We start from the raw sequence: 23,955 nt of genomic DNA, 5'->3' as shown, positions 1-23,955 counted from the left end.
ATATATATAATACGGTTGGGTAATGTTTTATAGATGAGCCCCAAAGATATTATTTTAAGCAGATGACCCAAACAGCTACATTTTCAATCTAATTTGGACTGAATCACATGAGGCGTTGCCTCAAGCGCCTCACGCCTCGCCAGCTAATGCGCCGCCTCAGGGCGCCTCATGTATTTTAGCGCCTTACGTAAAATAAGGTGTTTTCAAAAACGCCTCGGGCGGCTCACGTCTTAGGCGGGCGCGCCTTTTTAAACCAATATGTGTTTCCCTCATTTGTTTTTGATACATTTGGTTTTATGGCCCAGGAGGTTGTGAATTTTCTGAGCAGCGTTCAGCGTGTCGTGCATGGTACTTTTCCAGCTCCTAAGCCCTAAAGCTTCATTTTAGTAGGATTGGCTTTGATATTCAAAAGGGGGTTGCGACACAGCTTGTTGCCCGTTTGTCTGCCACTTTATTGTAATCGTTTTGAGTTTAATGAGAAATCGATTAGTTAAAAAACTAGCATGAAAAATGATGAGGCATTAACTATCATGCAACACGTGTTTTGACTCGGCTGCAGAGGAGCTAGAAGAGGGATTTATCGGTTAGACTGTAATGTGTTAAAAGCGGTCTATGAAAACTTAACCTAATACAGACACCGTAATTTTAAATTTATAAACTTAGACTCTCCTAATGCTAGATCAATAGACAGGAAACTGTACCTATCGATTGTAGTAAAGCCTAATGAAGTTCAAGATATCGAACCCCCAGGACACTGGCGACACCTAAACTAGACTCTAACTCAACTAAGCTAAGTTGCACCGACTTATTATGATTGGTGGTATTTAAAGAACAATTACGATTTCAGACTCTAACTAATCAAGCGAACTCTTAGAACACTAGGTTGAAATCAAAGACAGGGAAACACTACTCAGAATCCTACTTGTGACTAATGGATCTCTCTTGGCTATAAAAAACTATGATAGAGTCAGCAACTGCAAATAAGATACCCTTAGACAACCTAGTGGATCCCATATCATTCTCCAAATGTGACCTGAAAGGAAACCCTAATGGACGTGTAAAACTACCGGTTAGTCGGATTACATCTCGGTCTCACTAACAATACTAAAGTACAATACTGACAAGCTTACCTCTCGGTATCTCTAATCACAATACATCCGGAAGTGTAAGGGATGCAAGAAGTAACCTAAAGACACTCAAAAGACTTAGGAAAGCTAAGATCAAAAAATAATAATTGAAAAACTCATTCTCGTGCAATCTAAACCCATACAAACTAATGAAAAAGACAATCCCAACTACATATCACTTCTTGGTCTCAAGTATAAGAAGAACACTTAATTCCTCTAAACTCTCAAACAATGTTCATGTGGCATATCTTAACTATAAACCATATACTAGTTACAAACACGTAGTAAGCAACCTAATACACATCCGTACATGGAAGACATTCACAAAGACACGTAAGGAACAATTTAATGATTGTAAATCAGTACTGAGCATTCATATTCATCTGATTAAACATCAATAAGTTGGTACAATAATATTAATCCATCACACGTTACCAATAAACCAACAAAAAATCCAAAACTCAATAATTATTCATCATAAACCTAAGTAGCTCGGGAAACTAGCCGATAATCATCATGAACAGTAGCAAAAGATAAGAATCAAGCGCATGCATGTTTTGGAAACATATAAAGATACATGAAAACCTGAATAAACGAACCCGAGACTCGCTTAATGATCAACCTTGCACACCGGCGTTCAACTTCTTGCTTCTGAATGCTCTCCTACTCTAAAATCGCCCAAGAGTCTGATGGTTGGTTAATTTGTATATGCTTTAGTTCGTTTATTTCTTAGTTTTAATCGTTTATTGTAGGAACTTCGATACTTCATACGTGTTTATTGTATTTCAGGTCACAAACGTTAAATTACTCAATTTGGACCTGTTGTGACACGGGATGAAGACCCGGGACGTCCAGCACGCAAAACGAGAAAGATTAACAAAGTTTGCTGGAACAAGACCCATAGCGATACGCGATGGGCTTGCTTGAGGACCCATCGCGTATCGCGATGGGATGTTAATGAAGTTTGACCAAAGGTCGTGATGGACCAGTGAAGACCCCATCGCGTATCGCGATGGGGTGTGCAGACGGGCTGTTAGGGTTTTATGTCAATTTTCATCATTGACGACCCTATCTTCGTTTTTAAAAGAGGGCGATTACCAGAGCTTGGGCAGCCGATTCCATCATTCCAGAACGTGCCAAGACCTTATACATGATCCATATCATCATTATTGACGATTCCACGATGTCGAGGCTCGGCTAATCTCCTAAAATCTCACCCGGGAATGTATAGTTTGTAACTCTTTCAGTTTTCTCATATGACTAAGAACACTTATGTATAATTGTTTATGGTTGATATATGATTATTGATGTTTGGTATTTCGGTGTGTTCAATCGGTTTAGGTTTACGTTGATCTGTACGATTTGTTACCAGTTGCTATAATAATTGATCATATGACTGTTTGATTAGATTGAATACGATAAGTTATATGATTGTCCTTAACTGAGTCACACTGGCAGGGACTGTTTTGTCACACCCCGACCCAAGGCGGCGGAACATGCCGGGGTGCAACGTGATTGGACAAATACACAAGATACTATTTAAAGTGGCAATATTTATTTAACTCATTTTATTTCAACAAATCAAATAAACAACACATCTCGTCCACACAAACAAGTTGAAAACAAGTAACAATTATGTTGTTCGTTTTACTAATATCCTAATGGTCTTGGTAACGTTTCGTCAATTCCTCGAGTCAACAAAAGTCAAACCTGTAACATTTCATAAAATAAAGTTTGTCAACACAAAGGTTGGTGAGCAATTCATAAATTTGAGCATATAAGTATATAATAATAAAAAGCCACAAAACTTGTATACAAAACAATAAATAAAAGCAACAACTTGGATAAAATAGTTATCTCTAAACAAGTTAGCGACACCTAGCTATAAGGGGATGCCAAATAGTCTAGGATTTTATTGGCAATTGCTAAACACATTAGCACCACCTAGCTACAAGGGGTTGACAAGTAGTCTAGGATTTTATAGTTATCGTTAATTGCATTACGTTAATGACACCTTTCCATGAGGGGTTGCCAAATGGTCTAGGATTTATAGTTCCATCATCCAAAAGCGATAAACACATAGACAAATAAGCATAGAAAACCAAATCAAGCAATTATTCAAGTAAAGTATACAATTACGTTTGTGGGTTTAAAGATTTAAGTAATTAAAACATTTAGTTTGATAAGTATGAAATGTCACCCCAAAATGAAAGATGGAAAAAAGGAGTATGAAAGTACTCACCGCGATTGATGAATTGAGAACTAATTAATGATGGACATATAGAAAGCTTGTGAACAAAAACGAACGAATCCGACTTGAAACGATAAACACCTTAGCTAAAATAAATAATATAATATATATTAATGAACTTGAAACCATAATGAAACTATATTGGAAACATTGAACGATGAGGTTCGGTTATAAATCGGATTACCGGTTAATTTGTTAATGATTAGGGACTCGTACTTAATTGACAATTTAAAAATAAAATAATATTATTTTATTGGGCTTTTAAATAATTACCAATATTAAATAGAAATAAACGGGTTTAAATTAAGAGTTCGGTTGTATATAAATGAACTGATAATAAAGCTTATAATAATATTATTAATAATAAAGATAGTAATGATAATTATAATTCTAAAGAGATATGTTATATATATATGTGTGTTTAAATATATATATATATATATATATATATATATATATATAGATATGTAAGATAATGATGATAATAATAATATCAATAATAATTATTAATAATACTTATATAGTATAATACTAATAATAATAGTTAAAGAATAAAGATCTTAGTATTAATTAAAATGTTGTTATAAAAATGATAATAATAAATAATATTGAATGTTACTATACCCGATGTTTGTTCGATTTCTAATGAGTTCACAAAATAAATATAGTTACATTATCTGCTAGTAATTAATGGTAAAATATGATTTTAATAGATAATAATAATAATATGACTTTTAATAATATTAATAACACCTTTAATTTTTATAATAATGATGATAATAATAATATTATTATCAATTAATAAATATAATAGTAATACTAAATAAATGATAATCATAATAATAATCATATTAGTTATAATGATAATACTTATAATAATCTTTTGAATAATAATAATAATAATAATAATAATAATAATAATAGATTTGTTAATAATAATAATAATAACAATAATAATCATTAAAAATAATAAGTTTTATATATTTAAATAGTTTTATACTGATTATATGACTTTTAACAACTAACACAAAATCGGTTTTAACGTGGGACTCGAACTCGAGTTTGACAAGTCGACTCAACAATCCAATCCCGAAACAAAATCTGTTAACAATCCTATTCCATATTTTATATATAAAATTAAAACCAAACTCTTTCCCACAACATAAACACCCAATAACCCTTTCCTTAATCCGTTTAATTAAATCCGAAACGAACTCGATAATGAAATCTTAAAAATCAAACATCAAGTATTATGTTAAGCCGAGCAAAAATCCGTAAATTAACAATACCTACATGAAGCCGGAGAGGAGGGAAGCACGGGATTTGCCGGAACCGATTCCGGCCGTCGGAAACAAAACAAATCGGAGAGAGATAGAGCGAGAGAGAGAGATACGAGAAAGAGAGAGAGAGAGAGCTGCGGGAAAGAGAGCCGAGAGGGAGGGTGTAGCCACGGTGCGAAGGTCGCCGGAAAAACGGCGGAGAAAGGTGTGGTGGCTGAGGATGGAGATGGTGTTAAGGCTAGGGTTTGGTGAGTAGCCGGAGGTCGCCAGAAACAGCAAAGAAGGGAGACGGGGTGGGTGGTGGTGCGGTGGTGATCGAGGCATATAATATTGATTTATTGGTTTATTGGTGATCGAGGCATATAATAATATTATACAATAATTAAACAAGGAAAACAAAAATATTGGGTAAGGTTTACATAATAAAACTTTCAAGACGGATACAACTCAAGACTCAAATTTGACGAATGTCACAGTATCCCCAACTTTTTGGAAATTTCGTCCCGAAATTAAAATAAACTTAAAGAAAAAGTAATTATTAACGAATATCTTCCTCTTTTTTGTAAGATAATTGTATGAACAATTTTTATTTTTTTATTTTTTTTAGCAAAAGAATAACGTCAAATCCTTGCATGGCTCGAAAACACGCTACAAATGAGAAACATGATAAAGGCACTTATATATAAGATGTACCAGCGGCGTATCCACCATGCCTTTATCACGATTCACATTTCCATCGTTTTTCTGCCATCATCCTCGGGTCTGAATTTTCGCACACAACTGTACTTACCATGGCTTTCATACGGGGATTTCGATAATTAAGTGTGCACCCATAATTATTTAGATCGTCGTATGATCCACATGGTTCGTTCCATTGTGTGGTTTTAAAGGCATATTTATTTTGGAATCTTTAACTAATAGATGTGAAAATAAATTTGTTGAATTTTACCAATATTGACAAAACAGTACTAGCGGTTGAGAATTTCGGGATTGACTTTTTAATAAGTAGGAAAATGGGATACATTAATGGAACAATTTATAATCTTAAAATATAAACCAAGGCGAAAATAACAATTCGGCTTAAATTAATTAAAGACAATCAAATAAAAAAATTTAGAGAAAAACAATATGAAATAAGACTCGAAATCAAAAGTCATCAAGGTAATTACCAAAGTTTATAAATCGAGGTACTAAATAAAATTGATAAAATGAAACCCGATAAATAGAAATGAAAGGTCCAATAAATGATCACATAAGGTTGGGATAAACAGATTATACAACTTGCAATAACGTCGTACGATGAGTTTCACACGTGAACAAACTTGAGGTTATAATTATTTGAGGATATGATTACATGATATGTGATCACATGAGAATGAGGTGAGTTTCTTTGGGTTGACGCATACTTGCATCAATATAACTAAAATAGCATCTAGTTAACAACCAAAACCATCGATGAAATGTGATAAAACGTGAATACGGCCACTATTGTGAAACCATTTATATAATCGTCATTATAATAGCGGTTTCTAATAGCTCCAAAACTGGCAGACAACCACACATAGGCCGCTTAAAAGCTCAAATGAAATGATGTAGAATAATGCATAGAATCGTGTTTACATAAATGCTCCAATATAAATAACATAGTCATGAAAATATAGTTTAAAAAATAAACGAGATTTTTGGCAAAGTTAAGGTTTTGAAAGTATTACACAAATTGTTATTGAATAGTTTTCATTCGGTCACGAAAATCAAAACACAACAGTGAAATCTCATGTGCAAAATATTGTCATCGAAACATCTCATCAAATGAAAATAAAATCGCAAAATTGTGAGACTCGAATTTAATGACTAAATATGTAAATCGCGTTTTATATGCTCTTTGAAAATATAAAAATAACATCGAAAATGAAGTCTCAAGTAAAATCGTTTTATTGTTTCCAAGAAAATGTATATAATAACAAGCATCGCGGTAATGTGTAGTTAGAGAAAGATGTAAATCGTTATCAAATGAAAGCCGTGCAAGCCAAATTGTTAAAGGAAATTGTACACATAAAGCGGTTGTGATGAAAAATATTCATCAAAAAATGATTGCGATAATAAGAAGTAATAGTTTGCGTAAATCGTTATTGAGCAAAACTTTGTGTACAACATAAAGTATTTATAAACGCGTCCCAAAAGATTTGCAACGCCATGGTCATTGAGTTTATGCAATAAGGTGAAAGTTGTAATTTATTACTAAATAAATCCCGCATTCAACATTCAAAATTGAAACCTCGAATTTATGAAGTCTTTATGAGATTTATCACCTTAGGTGACAATATTTATAAATCTTGAAATCACTCATATAATCGTGTAATAATCTTTGAAAGCAAATCCTCATAATCAAATTTTGTTGTCATGACAATATTACATTTTACAAATATAATTTATAAAATATGGACATAGCATGTAAACCGTTAATCTTGAAAGAGTTTATAATCTATAAATGATTATTTGAACACATGTGGTCGATATAAATACACTAGTTGTATATATATAAATAAAAAAAATTAGGGAAAAACGAAGCTTGCATGTGTAGGGAGGGGTTTTAGGCTTCGTATGGTTTGGAAATTTAGTAGTAAGTGAGAGTGTTTTGGGTCGTCTTGGGTAGTTGAGTTTTCTTGAGTTGAATCGATGGGGTTTGTTGAGTTTAGGTCTTTTGAGTGGGTTAGGCCTTAGATGATTTGTGTCACTAGTGGTTGGGCTAATAGGTGGGGTTTTGCTTATTTGAGCTCGGGTTAAGTTGATGGGTTGGATAATTTGATCTTGGCTAGCTTGGGTTGAGATTCGGTTTATTCATGTATTTTGTAAGGAGTGTTTGGGGTTGTTACTTTTGATATCAAACTCTATGGTTGGATGGGAACGGGGTGGCGATATGGTTTGTGACTCGACATAGTATGGGTCGATGGGTTTTGAGTATTAGTTGGGTAAACTTTGGTTTGTTTATGTCCAAGGCATTTGGTGAATGTGTTTTGTCGTGTCTTTGAAGCATTAGGATAGTGAGTTTGATAGGTTTTCGTTCATATTGAGGAAAGATTTGAGTGCGCGGGAAAACTTTTCACTACGTGAATATTGACCTTCAGCCACACGAAAAAAGTGTGGCCGTAGGCCTTTAGCCACACACATTTGGTTCAAGTCATATGTGGCCAAAGGTCGCGACACCGTGGGTATGATATTTCCACACACAGTTTTTAGTGGCCTTATGTGGTAATAAGTGTGGCTAAAGGGTACAAACATTAGTTGCTGGCCATCAAGAAGCCTCTCCAATAAGTGTGGCTAAATGGTAGAAAATGGCCACATGTCAATTTACTATGAGTGACCATTTCATCTATATAGCCACATGAATTTTATATTAATGTGGCCAATAGGTTTGTGTTAAGCTTACATTGTGATCTATACCACAAGAATATAGCAAAGAAATGGTCACTTAAATTTAATATTAGGGTGGCTAATTATATGATATAGACACTAGATATTACATTCAAAGTGGCTAAATATGTTTACTTGCCACTCAAAATCTCCTTTGTAGATTATTGTGTGTCCATTGTCTTACCGTTTGTTACACAAAATGTTTTACCTAATATAAAGTGTGGCTATTGTAAAACTTTTCGTCACACATATTGAAGTTCTGAGTGGCTAATCATATCTTATAGACACTGGGGATTATTGTAAATGTGGCTAAAAATGTGAACTTGCTAGTCAAAAACTCTTTTGTAGTTTGTGGTGTGGCCATTTTCTGACCGTTTGTCACACATATTGCTTTTCCTAATTTAAAGTGTGGCTATTGTCAAACCATTTGTCACACATAGTGAGGTATTGTGTGGCTAAAAATATCATATAGACACTGGAGGGTGTTCTCAATATGGCTAAAAATGTGAACTTGCTAGTCAAAAACTCTTTTGTAGTTTGTGGTGTGGCCATTGTCTTACCGTTTGTCACACATAATGCTTTTAGTAATTTAAAGTGTGGCTATTGTCAAACTTTTCGTCACACGTAATGAGGTACTGTGTGGCTAATAATATCATTTTTAGCCACTGGAGGTTGTTGTCAATGTGGCTAAAAATGTGAAGTTGCCACTCAAACACTCTTTTGTAGTTTGTGTTGTGGCCATTTTCTTACCGTTTGTCACACATAATGTTTTTCGTAATTTAAAGTGTGGCTATTGTCAAACTTTTCGTCACACATAATTAGGTACTATGTGGCTAATAATATCATATAGACACTGGAGGTTGTTGTTAATGTGGCTAAAACTGTGAAGTTGCCACTCAAACACTCTTTTGTAGTTTGTGGTATGACCATTGTCTTTACCGTTTGTCACACATAATGCTTTTGTAATATAAAGTGTAGCTATTGTCAAACTTTTCGTCACACAAAAATGTTTATGTTGTGGCTAATGGTCATTTATAGACTCTAATTTTTGTAATTTCAGGTGTGGCTATTGTCTTACTTTTGGCCACACCTATTTAATGTGTTCTATGTTGCCAAATTGTGTGTAATTAGGCAATATATAATTATTTTTATTTTTTGTGCAGTAATATAAAACATCTATAAGCAACAAAACAAAATTATTATATTAACAATAATATTCACTTAAGCAAATGTATATGCAAAATATCTTACAAAATACAGAAATAACGACTAGCTATATACTAGCTAAGGCGTCAGTTTTCTTGGCACTGCTCCTTGTCTTCTGTTTGGTCACCCGGTCTATCGTTGTGTACTTTGTCTTTGCCTTCTTTCCAGCTCAGTCTAGTTGTTTTGACGACGGGAGTGGTGGTAGCTAGAACAACAGAATATGAAAAACAAATATGTATAATTAATGTCGTATTTTGTAATCGAATAGAACAAAATAGTATGCATACATACATACCGAACGTTCGTTTAACTGTTCGTGAACCTATCGGCAGGAAGTTCATTTATGTTCGTTTATCTTTGTTCAATTACGTTAGTTTAGATTATAAACAAACGAACATAAACGAACACAAGTGTTCATTTTTTAAACTAAATCAAAAAGAACATAGATATTTGTTCGGTTAAGTTAAAAGGGAACAAACCTCCTGGTCACATACGATTAGGTGTTTTGGCCAAGCAACGAAAGTACCAATTGCGTTGCCAACTGTCGTAATTTCACCTGCCTCACATGGAATAATTGCTTGTTCCTTTATGGCTCCATCAATACTAACTTTATAGCAACCCTCCGGGATTGATTTTCCATGCAACTGTTGTGGAACCGGTGACCAATAAACTTTACCATTTGCCACCTTGTTACACTTGTCATGCACACACAAACGACACTCATACACCTATAAACCAGCATGTGAAATTAAGATGGCTTAGTTGAAGTCAATATATAAGTATATACCCATATTGGTGGGAAATTAACAATGTTTCGCGCAGCACATACCTTTATTTCAGCAGGTTTGGAAGCTTCATCCGTAGATACATCTTCTTTTACGGCTTCTCCGTTTTACCTAAAAACCATTCAATGAATCAATCAACAATTAAAGGAAAAACTGAAATTGCCAAATACTTACTGATGGTTTTTTCGAGCTGTTACTATCCGGAGTGTGGTGTAGTTGTGTTGATGCTTGGTCAACATTGTTCTCTACATGTTTCATTGGTAATATAACAGAAATTGGAATTGTTTGAAATTATTAGGTTATAAGATATAAAAACTGAAACTGCCAAATACTTACTGATGTCGCGCTATGGGGATCGACTACCGTTTGGTCAACACTTTTTTCCACACACTTGGCCTGCAATTCGGTAAATAGAAAATGAGCACTCACATTGGAAACGAATTATAAAAAGTACTGAAATTTTCAAATACTTACTGATGTCGCGATATGGGCAGCGGGTACCGTTTGGTCAACACTTTTTTCCACAGACTTGGCTTGCAATTCGGTAATAGATAATGAGCACACTCACATTGGAAACGAATTATAAAAAGTACTGAAATTGTCAAATACTTACTGATGTCGCGATATGGGGAGCGGGGTAGCGTTTCAACAACTATTTTATCCATAGACTTGGGCTACAATTAACTTATGCAAAATCAGCACACTCACATGGAAAGTTAATTATTAAAACAAATCAATCAAACTGTCAAATGGTTACCTGAGAAGCGGATTCTTGTTGCACAGCCTCACCTGAGGTTAAGATGTTTCCCACAGAACTGGCCTACAAATCAATTTATTAGGTTATTTAAATTAACGAACTGTGGCTACACTTAAACTCATCTCCATGCATTTATTTTATTTGGACTTGGACTCTCGTGACCTACACACAGATTACATACCAACAACTTTTAGCACTCAAACTCAATTTATTATATTCAAATTATTGAATGAATTTCTTTTTCATCTTTGGATATATAATATTAATATAAAATATGTATAATATCACTTGTTGGTCACAAGAAAATACTTCATTTTAACTCCTTATCTCACGGAACTATTAAATATTCAATTTTTGCTCATTATCCCTTATAACAATAAAAACCCACATGTGAACCAACAAATAATAATATTTAACAAAAACTTGGCTAAAAAAATACTTAACGTGTAGGAAATATTAATATAATAATATGTATATTTTTGACCACATCACTGAAAATAGGCACTTTGCCAGAAGATGGTTGGATAAGCGTGTATTGCGTATTAGGATATTTATATATGTTTATGTACATTAGCGCGTGACAAGCGTAATAGTGTTTTTTGTTTTATTTTTAGATTTAACCATAATTACCATTCATTAAAAGTTTTCATACAAAAGGCACCATTACAATACATTCCATGAAACAAAAATAAGAGTGAATAACAAAATAGATGATACAAGAAACTATAAAATTAAAGCATTTAAAATCTAATTAACCAATCAACATTCAACACAATAAACTAAAAAGCGTAACAATATAACCATACAAATATTACCCAAAGTGACCAAATCACAAATGTTCCAAAAATCACCAAACACATCACCAAATATTTCCAAAATGTTCCAAACATCACCAAATCACTAATCAACTTGTGAAACTATCAAAGTAGCTTCATTGAAGTCATATTCAAATATGCACTTATCACCAATCTGTATTTCATTTTCCACCTTGAAATTTTTTCATTTTGGTAACCGATATCTGAAGTTCAGGTCTGACAGTTCACCATGAAGTCTCATTTTCTTTTTACGACTTTCGGGATTGACCAAAGTGATTGGCATTCCATCATAGGCATCAATCTTGGTGGCAAAGTGACGCGGAAGATGCTGTGAAAAGCAAATTTCAAATATACTTGTAAATAAAAAAGAAATTTAAAAATTCAATTTACCAATTTCTTGGTGACGTTCATGTGGAAGACGATTTTAGAGTCATCATTTTGCTCATCAAGATGAATTGGGTTTTGGGAGGAACTACCTTGATTGCTTGATTGATAGTTGAGAAATAGCTGATTTGGACCAGGAAGGATAAATTCTATGCCATCTTCATGAAAGACATTAATATGAAATATCTTATCTAAAATGATTTCAAACACAACAAACGAGCCACCTTTCAAGTTGGTTTGTTTAAAAACCTCATTCCATCCATCCTCGAGCCTACAACCCATTCCATCCCTAAGACATGAAACTTTAAACATATATCTATCTGGAGCAATAAGCTCGAAAAGCGAATTCATGTAATTGTCACCAAATTCTTGAATCACGTACCACTCAGGGAAATCCTATTAAACATGTTAATTAAAGGACATTTGAATTTGGAACAATCATTAAAAACAGAAATTAAAACTTACCAAGTAATGGACGTGTCGGTTTCTGACTGGAATACATATCATAGTACCGGATTGATCATTTACGTTTCTTTTGAAAGTAAACATATTCAACATAGAACTTGGTTTAATCTCAAAAACAACATATGTTCCAGCTTCTATACAACATTCTCTAATTAATTCAGTCCAACCGGTTCCAAAATAAAAGTCATCAAGTACTTTGATTATAACAACAGAAAAGGTTCTACCACTTTGATCGTAAATCAAACAACAGCCGATATTCGATTTCATGTCAGCAAACATTGGTTGAACAGCTTTAGGAATGAGCTATAAGTAACACAAAAAATGCTCTTAGAATGTATTTGTTACAAAACTATAAAATGTTTCATAAAAAAAATTAACCAGATAACAATATTAACATACCATCCTACTCATGGAATCGTTGTCGATATCTACCAGGAACTTAACTCCATTATTGAGACGTGGCATTTTTATGTTCTTACAGTAAAGCGATGTCTACGAATTACAGTAAAGCGAAGTAGAAGTCGATTTAGGGTTTTGAAGTTAAAAGGCTTCTGAAGTTAAAAGGGTTTTGAATTTTGGTTTTATTTATTTCTACACATTTAATTATTTATATATTTTGGTTTTTTGTTTTATAACTTTTTAAAAATAGTATAAAAACATTTACTTTTAGTTTTTTTTACTAACACTCCGGTATTAAATTTCGTTAAAAGAGGAGTTCGTTTATTAAATCGTATTTTTTAAATAAAATTTAAAATTTTATCCATTATTTAAGTATTATCTTAACCGTTAGTAAGATTTTCTGGATAAGATTTACAACTTTGTATCATTATCATCTTCTAGGTTATCATCATCACCATATGTGTTATGATGATGATCAACATCATAAAGTTATCATCGTTATCATGTATTATAGTGGTTATCATCATCATAATCATCAATCACCATCACCATGAAACGGCATCATCATCAGACGTGCGGGTAATCAACGTGGTCATTGTATAGGCTATCGTAGTCGGCTTTGATCATACGAGCTCAAACATATATCTCGCTATCAGTGTCGTCATCATCGTCACACATCTCCATCATCATCATCAGCATCATCATCATCATCCGATTTCCATGTACGGGATGTAGTCAGCATCGTATGGGTTATCATAAACAAAACGCCCAATATTAGCGATCACTGTCGGCACCATCTTATGAATTGTTGTCGTCATCAAACGACATCATCAGTCGTACATGCTACCATCAGTATGACCATCGTATACGTTATCATGGTCGTCGTCGATCATACGGGTTACATGTCATTAAACATTGGTGTCACCATTATCATCAACATATATGTGTGTGTGTGTGTGCGCGCGCCTGTGTGGTGTACTGTCATATAGGTACATATAATTGGTCCTCATCATATATATGTGTGATCATCATCATAGACGTCATGCTCGTCGTACGAGCTACAGTCGCCATCGTATGGGTTAGCGTAAGCAAACCGTATATATAGGTTAGCAGCATCAATATGATAACAACCACCACAGGTAGTTATATTAGCATTGTCTCGTCATAATTGGGCCAATCATCATGGTCATCATACGGGATAGCACCGTCATTATCTCATGTATTACATATCCGCAATCATACTACACACCACCGCCCACATTCGCCACAATGACCCCAGCACCAACCACTAACCACACTCCACCACCACCCACCACAACCACCCACCACACCACCACCACCTACTAATATTATATATAAATATATATGCATTTAATTATACCCATCCACCACCACCACCCACTACCCACCACCACCACCACCACCGGCCTCCGCCACCACCAACGACTGCCCCCCACCACCACACATCCGCCACCACGAACCACCGCACCTCCGCCACCGTCCACCACCATCATGACCACCTGAACCCACCACCACCCACTAATATTATATATATATATATTTTTGCACGCGCCTTCTTTTAAAAGGGTCAAATAACTACCGTACGATTAAAATTTAAAAGCACACGCCCTCTTTTAAAAGGGTCAAATAACTACCCACGTAACTCGTCTACTTCTGGAACCGTCGACGATTCGTTTCTACAGTGAAGCACAAGCACAAGTACAAGCACGATAGGTCTCAGAACCCTAACTCATCTACTTCTGGAACGGAACCAAAATGAAGAACCCTAACTCATCTACTTCTGGAACGGAACCAAGGACGAAGCAAAAGCACGATAGGTCTCAGAATGAAGATGGAACAGGTGTTACTTTATGAGTTTTTTAGCGTTTTAGGTTTACTTAATCTTAAAATGTAAGCATTTGTTTGAATCTTCTTATGTAATAATACGTTTGATAAGCGTGTTCTTGTTGTTGTAATACATATCCTTGTTTGTTTAAATCTATGTATAATATTAAAGCATGTTATATGCGTATGATTAGCGTGTTATGGCTTTGGTATGAGAATTTATCACTGTGATGTTTTATAAGAGTTTTCTGTTTCCTTGTGATTCGTGTTGTTATCCCCTACCCCCGTGTTTTATTGTATGTATGTGATTCAGTTGTCGAAAAAACCAAGACTGATAAAAGGAAGACTAAAAAAGTTGCTTCGGTGGGGGAAAACAAAACATGATGTGGAAGCAGACTCTGATTCAGACATTGACACAAAAATCGACAGGTTGTTGTCAAAGCGGAAACAGGTGGAACCCAGCACCTCTGGCCCGGACTTTCAGCGTCCAAAAAAGAGAGCCGTTAAAGAAAAAAAAAGACTGATAAAAGGAAGACTAAAAAAGTTGCTCCGATGGGGAAAACAAAACATGTTGTGGAAGCAGATTCTGATTCAGACCTTGACACAAAAATCAACAGGTTGTTGTCAAAGCGGAAACAGGTGGAACACAGCACCTTCGGCCCGGACTTTCAGCGTCCGAAAAAGAGAGACGTTAAAGAAAAGAAGCCAGCCGAGAGGGGGCAACCTTTTGTTGAATTTATAGACAAAAAATTGATGAATAGGTGTGCACCTATTAATATTGTTGATGTAGTGAAGGCAATGACCATTGCCCAAAAAACTTGTGTAGAAGAAATGGGTTTCGGGTCAATGTTAAGACTTCAAGTAACCCAAACTCCAACAACTTTGGGATATTGGTTGCTCATGAACTATAATAACCGTTTAAATGAATTGAACATTGGGAGCGGTGTTATTAAGATAACACCACAAAAAGTACATGAAGTGTTGGGGATACCAATGGGTAAGATTCCTGTTTTAGGCAAGAGTAGACCAAGATTGGGGGAAGATGTTACTATAGATTTGTTCAAATCTCAATTCCCGACAAGTGCAAGAATAAGTATAAAGCATGTGAAAGACAAACTGGCCGCGGATCAAGGAGTTGGTGAACTGTTTAAGATTAATTTCCTTGTGTTGGTCAACACCTGTATAGGGTTTGTGACAAAATCAACAACATTCAATCAACGATTCATCGCCGCAATTGATAAAACCTCCGATATTCCAAATATGGACTGGTGCAGCTATGTTATTGAAAACTTGAAAACGACAAAGGAAGAATGGAGAGGTATCAACGATCAATACAACGGTCCGATCACCTTCCTTGTGATGTTTTACACACATGAATACCAGAAAAAATATGGTCCATTTGGGACTCCCGTCACAACGCCTGCAGTCAACTACATAAAAACAACTACTCTTAATAAGATGGAAAAATACTTGTCGAATAATGGTCCTCCCTTAGAAGAAGATGCTACTGAGGTTGCTGCTGCTGTGACGTTTAGTGTTGACGGGAAAGGGATTGATGCGGCTGCTGCTGCTCCTGCTGCTGTGACAATTAGTGCTGCTGGGAAGGGACTTGATGAGACTGTTGATGCTGCTGTTGCTGATACTACTGCTGTGATAGTTAGTGCCGCCGGGAAGAGACTTGATGAGGCTACTGCTGCTGTGACGGTTAGTGCTGCCAGTAAGCCTAGAGTTGAAGAAAACACTGCAGCTGAGGAGAAACAAGAACATGGTAATAAACTTGTTATTTTCTTGTAAAAAACTCTCATATCTCTTATCTCTACATGCATTTCATGTAATACAACATTATATGTAATTAAAAAACAGATGGTCAAAGTGCATCTGAAACAGATAATGCCGATCAAACAGCTGAACAAGATTTGGATGATTATGTAAGTGATTATTCACCTTTAAGTTTGCAAATGCCTATCGTACTTGTTGACTATTATTTAACTCTATTACAACTGGCTGGGATAAATTGAAAATGTTTTTGAATTAACCCAAACTATATTTTCTTTTTGCAGTCTTGGAATAAGGCAATGGATAACAAGTTGAAGAAATTTGATAAAATTTGCTCCGAGATCAACGAGTTGGTCCGTCAAGGAAAGGATAGACATCAATCAAATGAGAATATCTTTGCTAGATGTTGTGAATGGGAAAACAGATTCACTAATAATGTGGTCCCTAAAACACAAGATTCAGATGTTGGTGTTGGTGGTCCAGTAGCTGCTCTAAAAGGTATTTGGGTTAAATTAATTATTAGTATAGTTAAAACGCTCTTAAAACACTTATGCTATTCTTTTAAACTTATTACATTTGTGTGATGCAGTTGATTCAGATGTTGGTGTTGGTGGTCCAGTGGCTGCTCAGAAAGGTATATTATATATGTACCAGCTTAATTATATACCAGCTTAATTATAATCACAGTTGAACATATTACATCTTTGGCTGTCGTAAAAAATGATGCAGGTGATGCAGGTCAAGAAAACAATGTATCGTGCGCAGATATTGATGAAGTTGTTAATACAGTGGTTGCGTGGGCAAAAGAGGGTATGCAATTATAAATAAAAACCAAAAGAGCAAATAAGGTATTTACTTATAGTTACAATTAATTTCAGTCAAATTTAATGTGAGTTGTTTTATGTTTAACAGTTGACACCGGATTGTCAACAACTGATAGCCTGAACTCTCCATATCTTCTGAGAGAGGTTGACGCATCCGCTAGTGTCACAGAAGATGAAGAAAAATACTTTCAGAGTATATATATTTTGGTCTTGGAGACATTTGGGATGAGGTCTACAAGTCCACTCGCACAGAAAACTTCAAGGTGGTCTTTGAAAGCTTCTTTCCTGGCATTTATATCCGAGCCAATGCAATGGATGCATTCAGTGAAGTAATGAACTATGAAGAAAAGAAAAAATCTGCAGCATCACTGTTCAGATTCTTTGCTTCAAGCAATTTGCTGGTACAAATTAATATATTTTGTTTGTACTATTAGAAAATGCTGAATAAACGCTTTAATCATCTGCATTTTAATTAATATAGAGACAAGTGACCATTATTCCGAGTCAAGGGGTTACATAGACAAAGAAGACTGGAAGTGTTTTCAGACAACATGACAAGAGAAATGGCAAGGAGTGGAATTCTATCACTCAAGGAGGTTGATATAGTGCTCGTGCCAATTTTACAACACGATCATTTCATTGTGGTTGCCTTCAATCTTCAAACAGAAGTGATAGACTTACTTGACAACAGTGCAAACCAAGAAATACCAGCTGATGCAAAGTTTAAAAGCTTAGAAGACAAATCAAAAGCAATTAGAGCGAATTTTTTAAGAAAGATACGGAAAGACTCCTGATATACTGGTAAACATATATACCTTTAACCCATAAAACATACATACTTGTTATAAAAATTGTCAAAATACTTAAATTGCTTTCTATTTTGTGTAGAGAAACGTCTTTTGCATGTATCTTAAAATAATCAAACACCCGATTACTCAGCAAATCCAAGTAGCAACAATCAATAGATTGAAGATGTCATGGAGAACAAAAAGTAATGGAATAGATTGTGGCATTTTTGCTATGAGACACATGGAGAAATATGATGGGAAGAGACCATGGGGGTGTAATCTCAAAAAGGAAGGCCCTATACAACAAATACAGCTAAAAGGTTTGAGGTCAAAGTATTTGTGCAAAATCCTCCTCTCGGATATAAACCGAAACAGAAATACTCTTATCAAGAATGCACTACTATTCCATGAAAATGACGACACTCGTTTAACCGGAGAAGAGTTGATTGATGAACTTAAGAAAAGGCAACAACAAATTTGAATGATTTCATGCTATGTACTTTAAGATACTTGTTATGATATGGACTTATGGAGATCTCTAGTCTTTTGTTATCAGTTTGTAATGCACTTTAAGATAATAGTTACATGTTGAATCAGTGTTTTAACACAAACATAAAAATTTTATTATTACCAAAACACACATATAAACACACCATCACAAACATACAAATTTTATTACTACTAATCTCTGAGTGACATAAGAAACTTCAACTTCAATTCTATTGAGCAATTCAGTTCAAGAATTGCCTTGCCCAAAAGTTTTAACTCATCAAGCTCTCTCTGTCCTACATCAACCATAAACAAAATAGCAAGATCTCGGATACAACTAGCGGGCATCCGAGTAAGAGCTTTTGTAATGAGATCCCTGGCATCCAAGCTGTTGCTAGTCTTTACAAATTCTTCAGTAAGAGTTTCCCAACAAGCTTTATCTACCTCGATTTGAGCCTCAATTCGCCTTCTGAGGGCAGCCTTGTAGGATCTGGATGATGATGATGATGATGATGATGATGATGATGATGATGATGATGATGATGATGATGATGATGATGACGAGCAATCCATTATTAACTAAAAATAATAATTTAAAATTATGTAGGTATATGAGTTTCACAAATGTGGTGTAGGTATATATAACCAAAATGCTCACAAACGAACAGTAACTGTAATAACAAAACAAAAGGGTGTCCAACGCTTGGGAAACGCAACAATTTGTCTCATGTGTTTTTGTTTAATCTAGAGATTACTTGCATTTATATCACCTGTCAGAATTAATTGATCATAATTATACGTCACCTGTCAAAAATGCCGGGAAAAATATTATGGTAATGATAGCCTACATTAAAGTTAAGCTATATCTTACTAGATCTTACTATATCTTACTACAAATCAAACTTAACTACATTAAGTTTGGTTATTCAATCACACTAACAGTTTCAGAAAGATATACTGAACATGAATTCTTCTGAGAACACCGTGAAGGCTATCGTGAAAAAAACGATGGATTTTCAGAAAGAGAAAGACGACACTTTGTTGAAGACAGTCGAAGAGATTAGGGCTAGACTCGCTTGGGAAAAAATAAACACCTTCCACTCCTGTAAGCTCATGTTGTGGGAAGACGACATTGAGTTTCGAGCAATGGTTCCTTATTATCAGCAACAACAGTCTGAATGCTATGACTCAGTGTGTGAGACCCTGGTTGACACCATAACTACGGTGTCAACCAACATGAGTTTTAAGGAGATGGGGGCGGAGACTGTGGACAAGGCGGAGTGATGGTGATGTTAGCTTTGCTGGTCTTGGTTTTTTTTTGATGTATTGTAATTAATGGTACTTTTTGTATGGCATCTTTTGATGAATGGTAAATATATATTATCTTAAAATGCTTTATTAACATGTTTTATGTATTGTAATTAAGGGTACTTTTTGTGATGCATCTTTTGATGAATGGTAAAAATGCGTGTAATCAATTAGGTTAAAATATGTAATATGATTGTTCAAAAGAGTCTGTTACGCTTGCAACCCGCTACTGTACAAAGACATATATAAATATCCTAAAACGGTAATAAAAAGCATGTGCACAACAACTCCTTTCTAAACCCTCCTATATATATATACTTATATATCTAGTTTTGTTTTCAATAAAAACTCCTTTTTTACCATGGAAGAAATCTCATCGAGGACCACCACATCCAGTAAAAGAAGCAATCGATCTCAGGTTTATTGTTTTTGTGGAGTTGAAGCCATTCAAAGAACATCAAGCACCACCAAAAATCCAGGTCGGAGGTTCTACAATTGTGCATCTCAGGTTAGTGAAATTGCAAATAAAGTTGGAATTCATCTCAGGTTACAATTGTTGACCATAAACCCTATATTTTTTTCAACTTTTAGGGCAAAAAATGTGATTTCTTTATATGGTCTGATTGTGCTTCGTCCACAAGATCTGATGTGTGCACAAGATGTACAGACATAATTCCTATCTTGATAAGGGCAAATAAGTCATTAGAGGATCAACTTGCAAGGAGTGTAGCTTCAAGGATTGAATCAGAAAAAAAAGTAAAGTTATTGTATTTTATTTGCTTATTGTTGTTTTTAGGGCTTTTAATTAGTTTTGTAATTAAAAGCTAAGAAACTTTGTTATGATTTTAGACCAGCTATTATGATGTATTTTTATGTTTCTGAACGCAATTAAAGGCTTAATGAGTAGCTTAGTTTGAGTGTTTCCGTAGTTTAGTTTGAGTGTTTCCAAAATCACAGTGTATTTACTTCATTAAAAAGAGGTTATTATAATATTTCATTAAAAAGAGGTTATTATCAAAAATCAATAAAAATATGTTCCTCCTGAGTTTCGAACCCGCGATATTTGCAATCTATGTTTAATCACAAGCGCCTCAACCGTTTGAGCTACACCCTGAGAACGTAATAGAACCTCTTCTAATATTTATATAACGAAATTTAGAAGTTTAAAATTTTCAATTTTACCCACCAATTAATTGAGTTATCTTCTGGAAGACTCACAAATCAATTAGTATTGACCAAATAAAATCTCACAATCTCACCAAACCCTAATAAATGATCTGCTAGTGTATTTATTGAACTCTCATCAATCTCAATCCTACCAAACAGCTTCATTAATCTCAGGTGAGTACCAAATATTTTTGCTTTTAGTCAGTTACATTTATTGGCGTTAATTAGTAAATATATATATATCGTTGATGACACAGATAATAAAAAAATTCTTGGAAGATGGATAAGTTTTGGATGTCAGTAGGCGACAGGTGCAGTAAATCATATAGAGATGGTGTTAAGGCATTTCTATATTTTGCAGTTCGTAATTGCAAGGAGACATCACCACCAATTTCTGTTTCATGTCCATGTGTTAAGTGTGTGAACCACGTATCTCTTAGTGTAGACGAGGTAGAACATCACTTGTACAGGTTTGGAATTGATAAGAATTATACTACTTGGATAAAACATGGAGAAGCCGACACCAACATTCCAACTAATTATGTTAATAATACTGGGTTTGCCTGCACCTGCATTCCAACTACTTATGATAATAATACTGGGTTTGGTGACACCAACATTCCAACAGATGCCTGTGAAACTGTAGAAATGGTAAATGCTACAAAAGACAATTTCAAAGGCGACAAGAAGTATCAACAGTTTCTACAACTACTTCTTGACGCTGAGAAGCCCCTATATAAAGGATGTCTTGACTTCACCAAGTTGTCTGCATTAGTACAACTACTCAACTTGAAGAGCAAGCACGGGGTATCTCATAATTTTGTTGATGAACTTCTGAAATTGTAGAAAAGGATGCTACCTGTAGATAAGGAAATGGTAAATAATATGTATGAGGGCAAAAGGATGATGGAGGCAATGGGCTCAGGATACGAAAAGATACATGTGTGTATCAATGACTGCATTATTTACTATAAGGATTACAAGGATTTGGAAACATGTCCAGTTTGTAACAAGTCAAGGTGGAAGGTGGATGAGAAGACTAACAAAACTTACATAAACACGCCCGCTAAGGTACTGTGGTACTTTCCCATTATTCCACGATTCAAGCGCCTCTTTCAATCAAAGAACACAGCAGAGAATTTAACATGGCATGCCACGAGTACCAATAAACCCGGTGTTTTACGCCACCCATCAGATTCACCAGCATGGAAAGCCATAGATGACAGGTACTCCGATACCATCGGAAGCGATCCAAGAAATCTTCTTCTAGGGATTTGCGCTGATGGGGTCGACGTACATAGAGGTAACAGAAACCACAGTGTCTGGCCTGTTTTGGCAGTCAGTTACAACCTTCCACCTTGGATGTGTATGAAAAGAAAATTAATCATGCTTTCCTTATTAATATCCGGAGTGCCAGGAAACAATATAGATGTGTTTTTACAGCCTTTAATTGATGATCTAGCATCTTTATTTGAGGTCGGGGAGCCAACATATGATACATAAAAACAAGAAATGTTTACACTACGTGCAATTGTGTTATGGACGATTAATGATTACCCTACTCTTGGTACACTATGTGGTTGCCCTTACAGTGGATTCAAAGGTTGTACCGTGTGTCGGGGCGACACTCAGTGTGTTCGACTTTATCACACAAAGAAGCAGAGTTATGCTGCCCACATAAGGTATTTATCACATGACCACCCTTTCAGAAAACAAACAAAGACGTTCAACAGAAAAGAGGAGATGAGAACCGCTAAAGAGCCTATGACAGGGGAAGAGATATACGACAAGGTCAAAAACATTAACAATGAATGGGGAAAGGGATCTGAATCCCTAAGTGGGAGTAAGAGGAAAAGGGATAACACAACGCCGCACCAATATTGGAAGAAGTTCAACATATGGTACCAACGGCTCAGCTATTGGAAGTATTTACCTGTCCAACATTGTATTGATTTGATGCATGTTGAAAAGAATGTGGCAGAAAGTATTGTCGGGACGTTGCTGAACAATCCCGGTAGGACAAAAGACGGATTGGCAGCTATAAAGGATTTGGAGTTTTTAGGGATTAAAAAGGAGTTGCAACCGAAAGCAAAAAGCAACAATACAGAACTACCTGCAATATGCTTCACATTATCAGCGCAAGAAAAAGATATGTTTCTTGAAACACTGTATAAACTGAAGGCTCCACTAAGGTATTGTTCTAACTTCTCTAGTTTGGTGATTCTTAAAGAAAGGAAGCTACAAGGCCTTAAATCACATGATTATCACATGCTTATGCAACAGTTTCTGCCCCTTGCAATACGGTCCATCATGCCAGAACCAATGAGAAATGCTATAATCAGGCTTTGTTTTTTTTTCAAGTCAATTTGTAGCAAAGAAATCATTATAGAAGAGCTTGATAATATGCAGGAAGAGCAAATAGTTACACTGTGTCTGCTGGAGAAGTACTTTCCGCCATCATTTTTTGATGTAATGGTTCACTTAACCGTGCACCTTGTTAGAGAGATAAAATTATGTGGGCCACCATGCTTTCATTGGATGTATCTCTTTGAAAGGTGTATGAAGGTTATCAAAGGGAATGTGCGAAACAAAACTTATCCAGAAGGGTTCATTGCTGAGGAGAACATTGCGGAAGAAACAATCGAGTTTCTGAGCGAATACCAAAAAAACATCAAGAGTACTGTTGATATTCCACATGATAAGCATGATGATAATGAGGAGACAATTCCTGTCACAGGCGTTAAATCAGCTGATGTTTCTCCTGATCTTTTCAAGAGAGCACATTTCTATGTGCTGCAGAATACGCCTGAAATAGCGCCGTATATTGAGTAAGTATTACTAACATATATACTCTAAATTATATATATATATATATATA

General features: G+C 35.2%; 1 protein-coding gene across 1 annotated transcript; it reads left to right on the top strand.

Annotated features, from left to right (window-relative positions):
* The first annotated feature begins 14,382 nt into the window (after positions 1-14,382).
* On the top strand, positions 14,383-17,446 carry LOC143587858 (uncharacterized). The gene is made up of 3 exons (XM_077069025.1): positions 14,383-15,040; positions 15,245-16,429; positions 17,414-17,446. Exons 2-3 carry the CDS (start codon positions 15,278-15,280, stop codon positions 17,444-17,446), a joined length of 1,185 nt encoding a protein of 394 aa, XP_076925140.1. The 5' UTR covers positions 14,383-15,040; positions 15,245-15,277.
* Positions 17,447-23,955: the final 6,509 nt, after the last annotated feature.

Source organism: Bidens hawaiensis, unplaced genomic scaffold, assembly GCF_021521415.1.
Source record: "Bidens hawaiensis isolate Kalapana, Puna unplaced genomic scaffold, B.hawaiensis_p1.1 tig00035906_1, whole genome shotgun sequence".
In the NCBI taxonomy this organism is placed as follows: domain Eukaryota; kingdom Viridiplantae; phylum Streptophyta; class Magnoliopsida; order Asterales; family Asteraceae; genus Bidens; species Bidens hawaiensis.
Note: the sequence above shows the minus strand (reverse complement) of the source record. Positions and strands in the feature narration are given on the sequence as shown.

Coding starts and splice junctions, on each gene's coding strand:
- LOC143587858 (XM_077069025.1), top strand. CDS start 15,278: ATGGGGAAAACAAAACATGTTGTGGAAGCAGATTCTGATTCAGACCTT. Junction 16,430..17,413: donor AGGCTACTGCTGCTGTGACG/GTTAGTGCTGCC, acceptor TATGTTTAACAG/TTGACACCGGATTGTCAACA.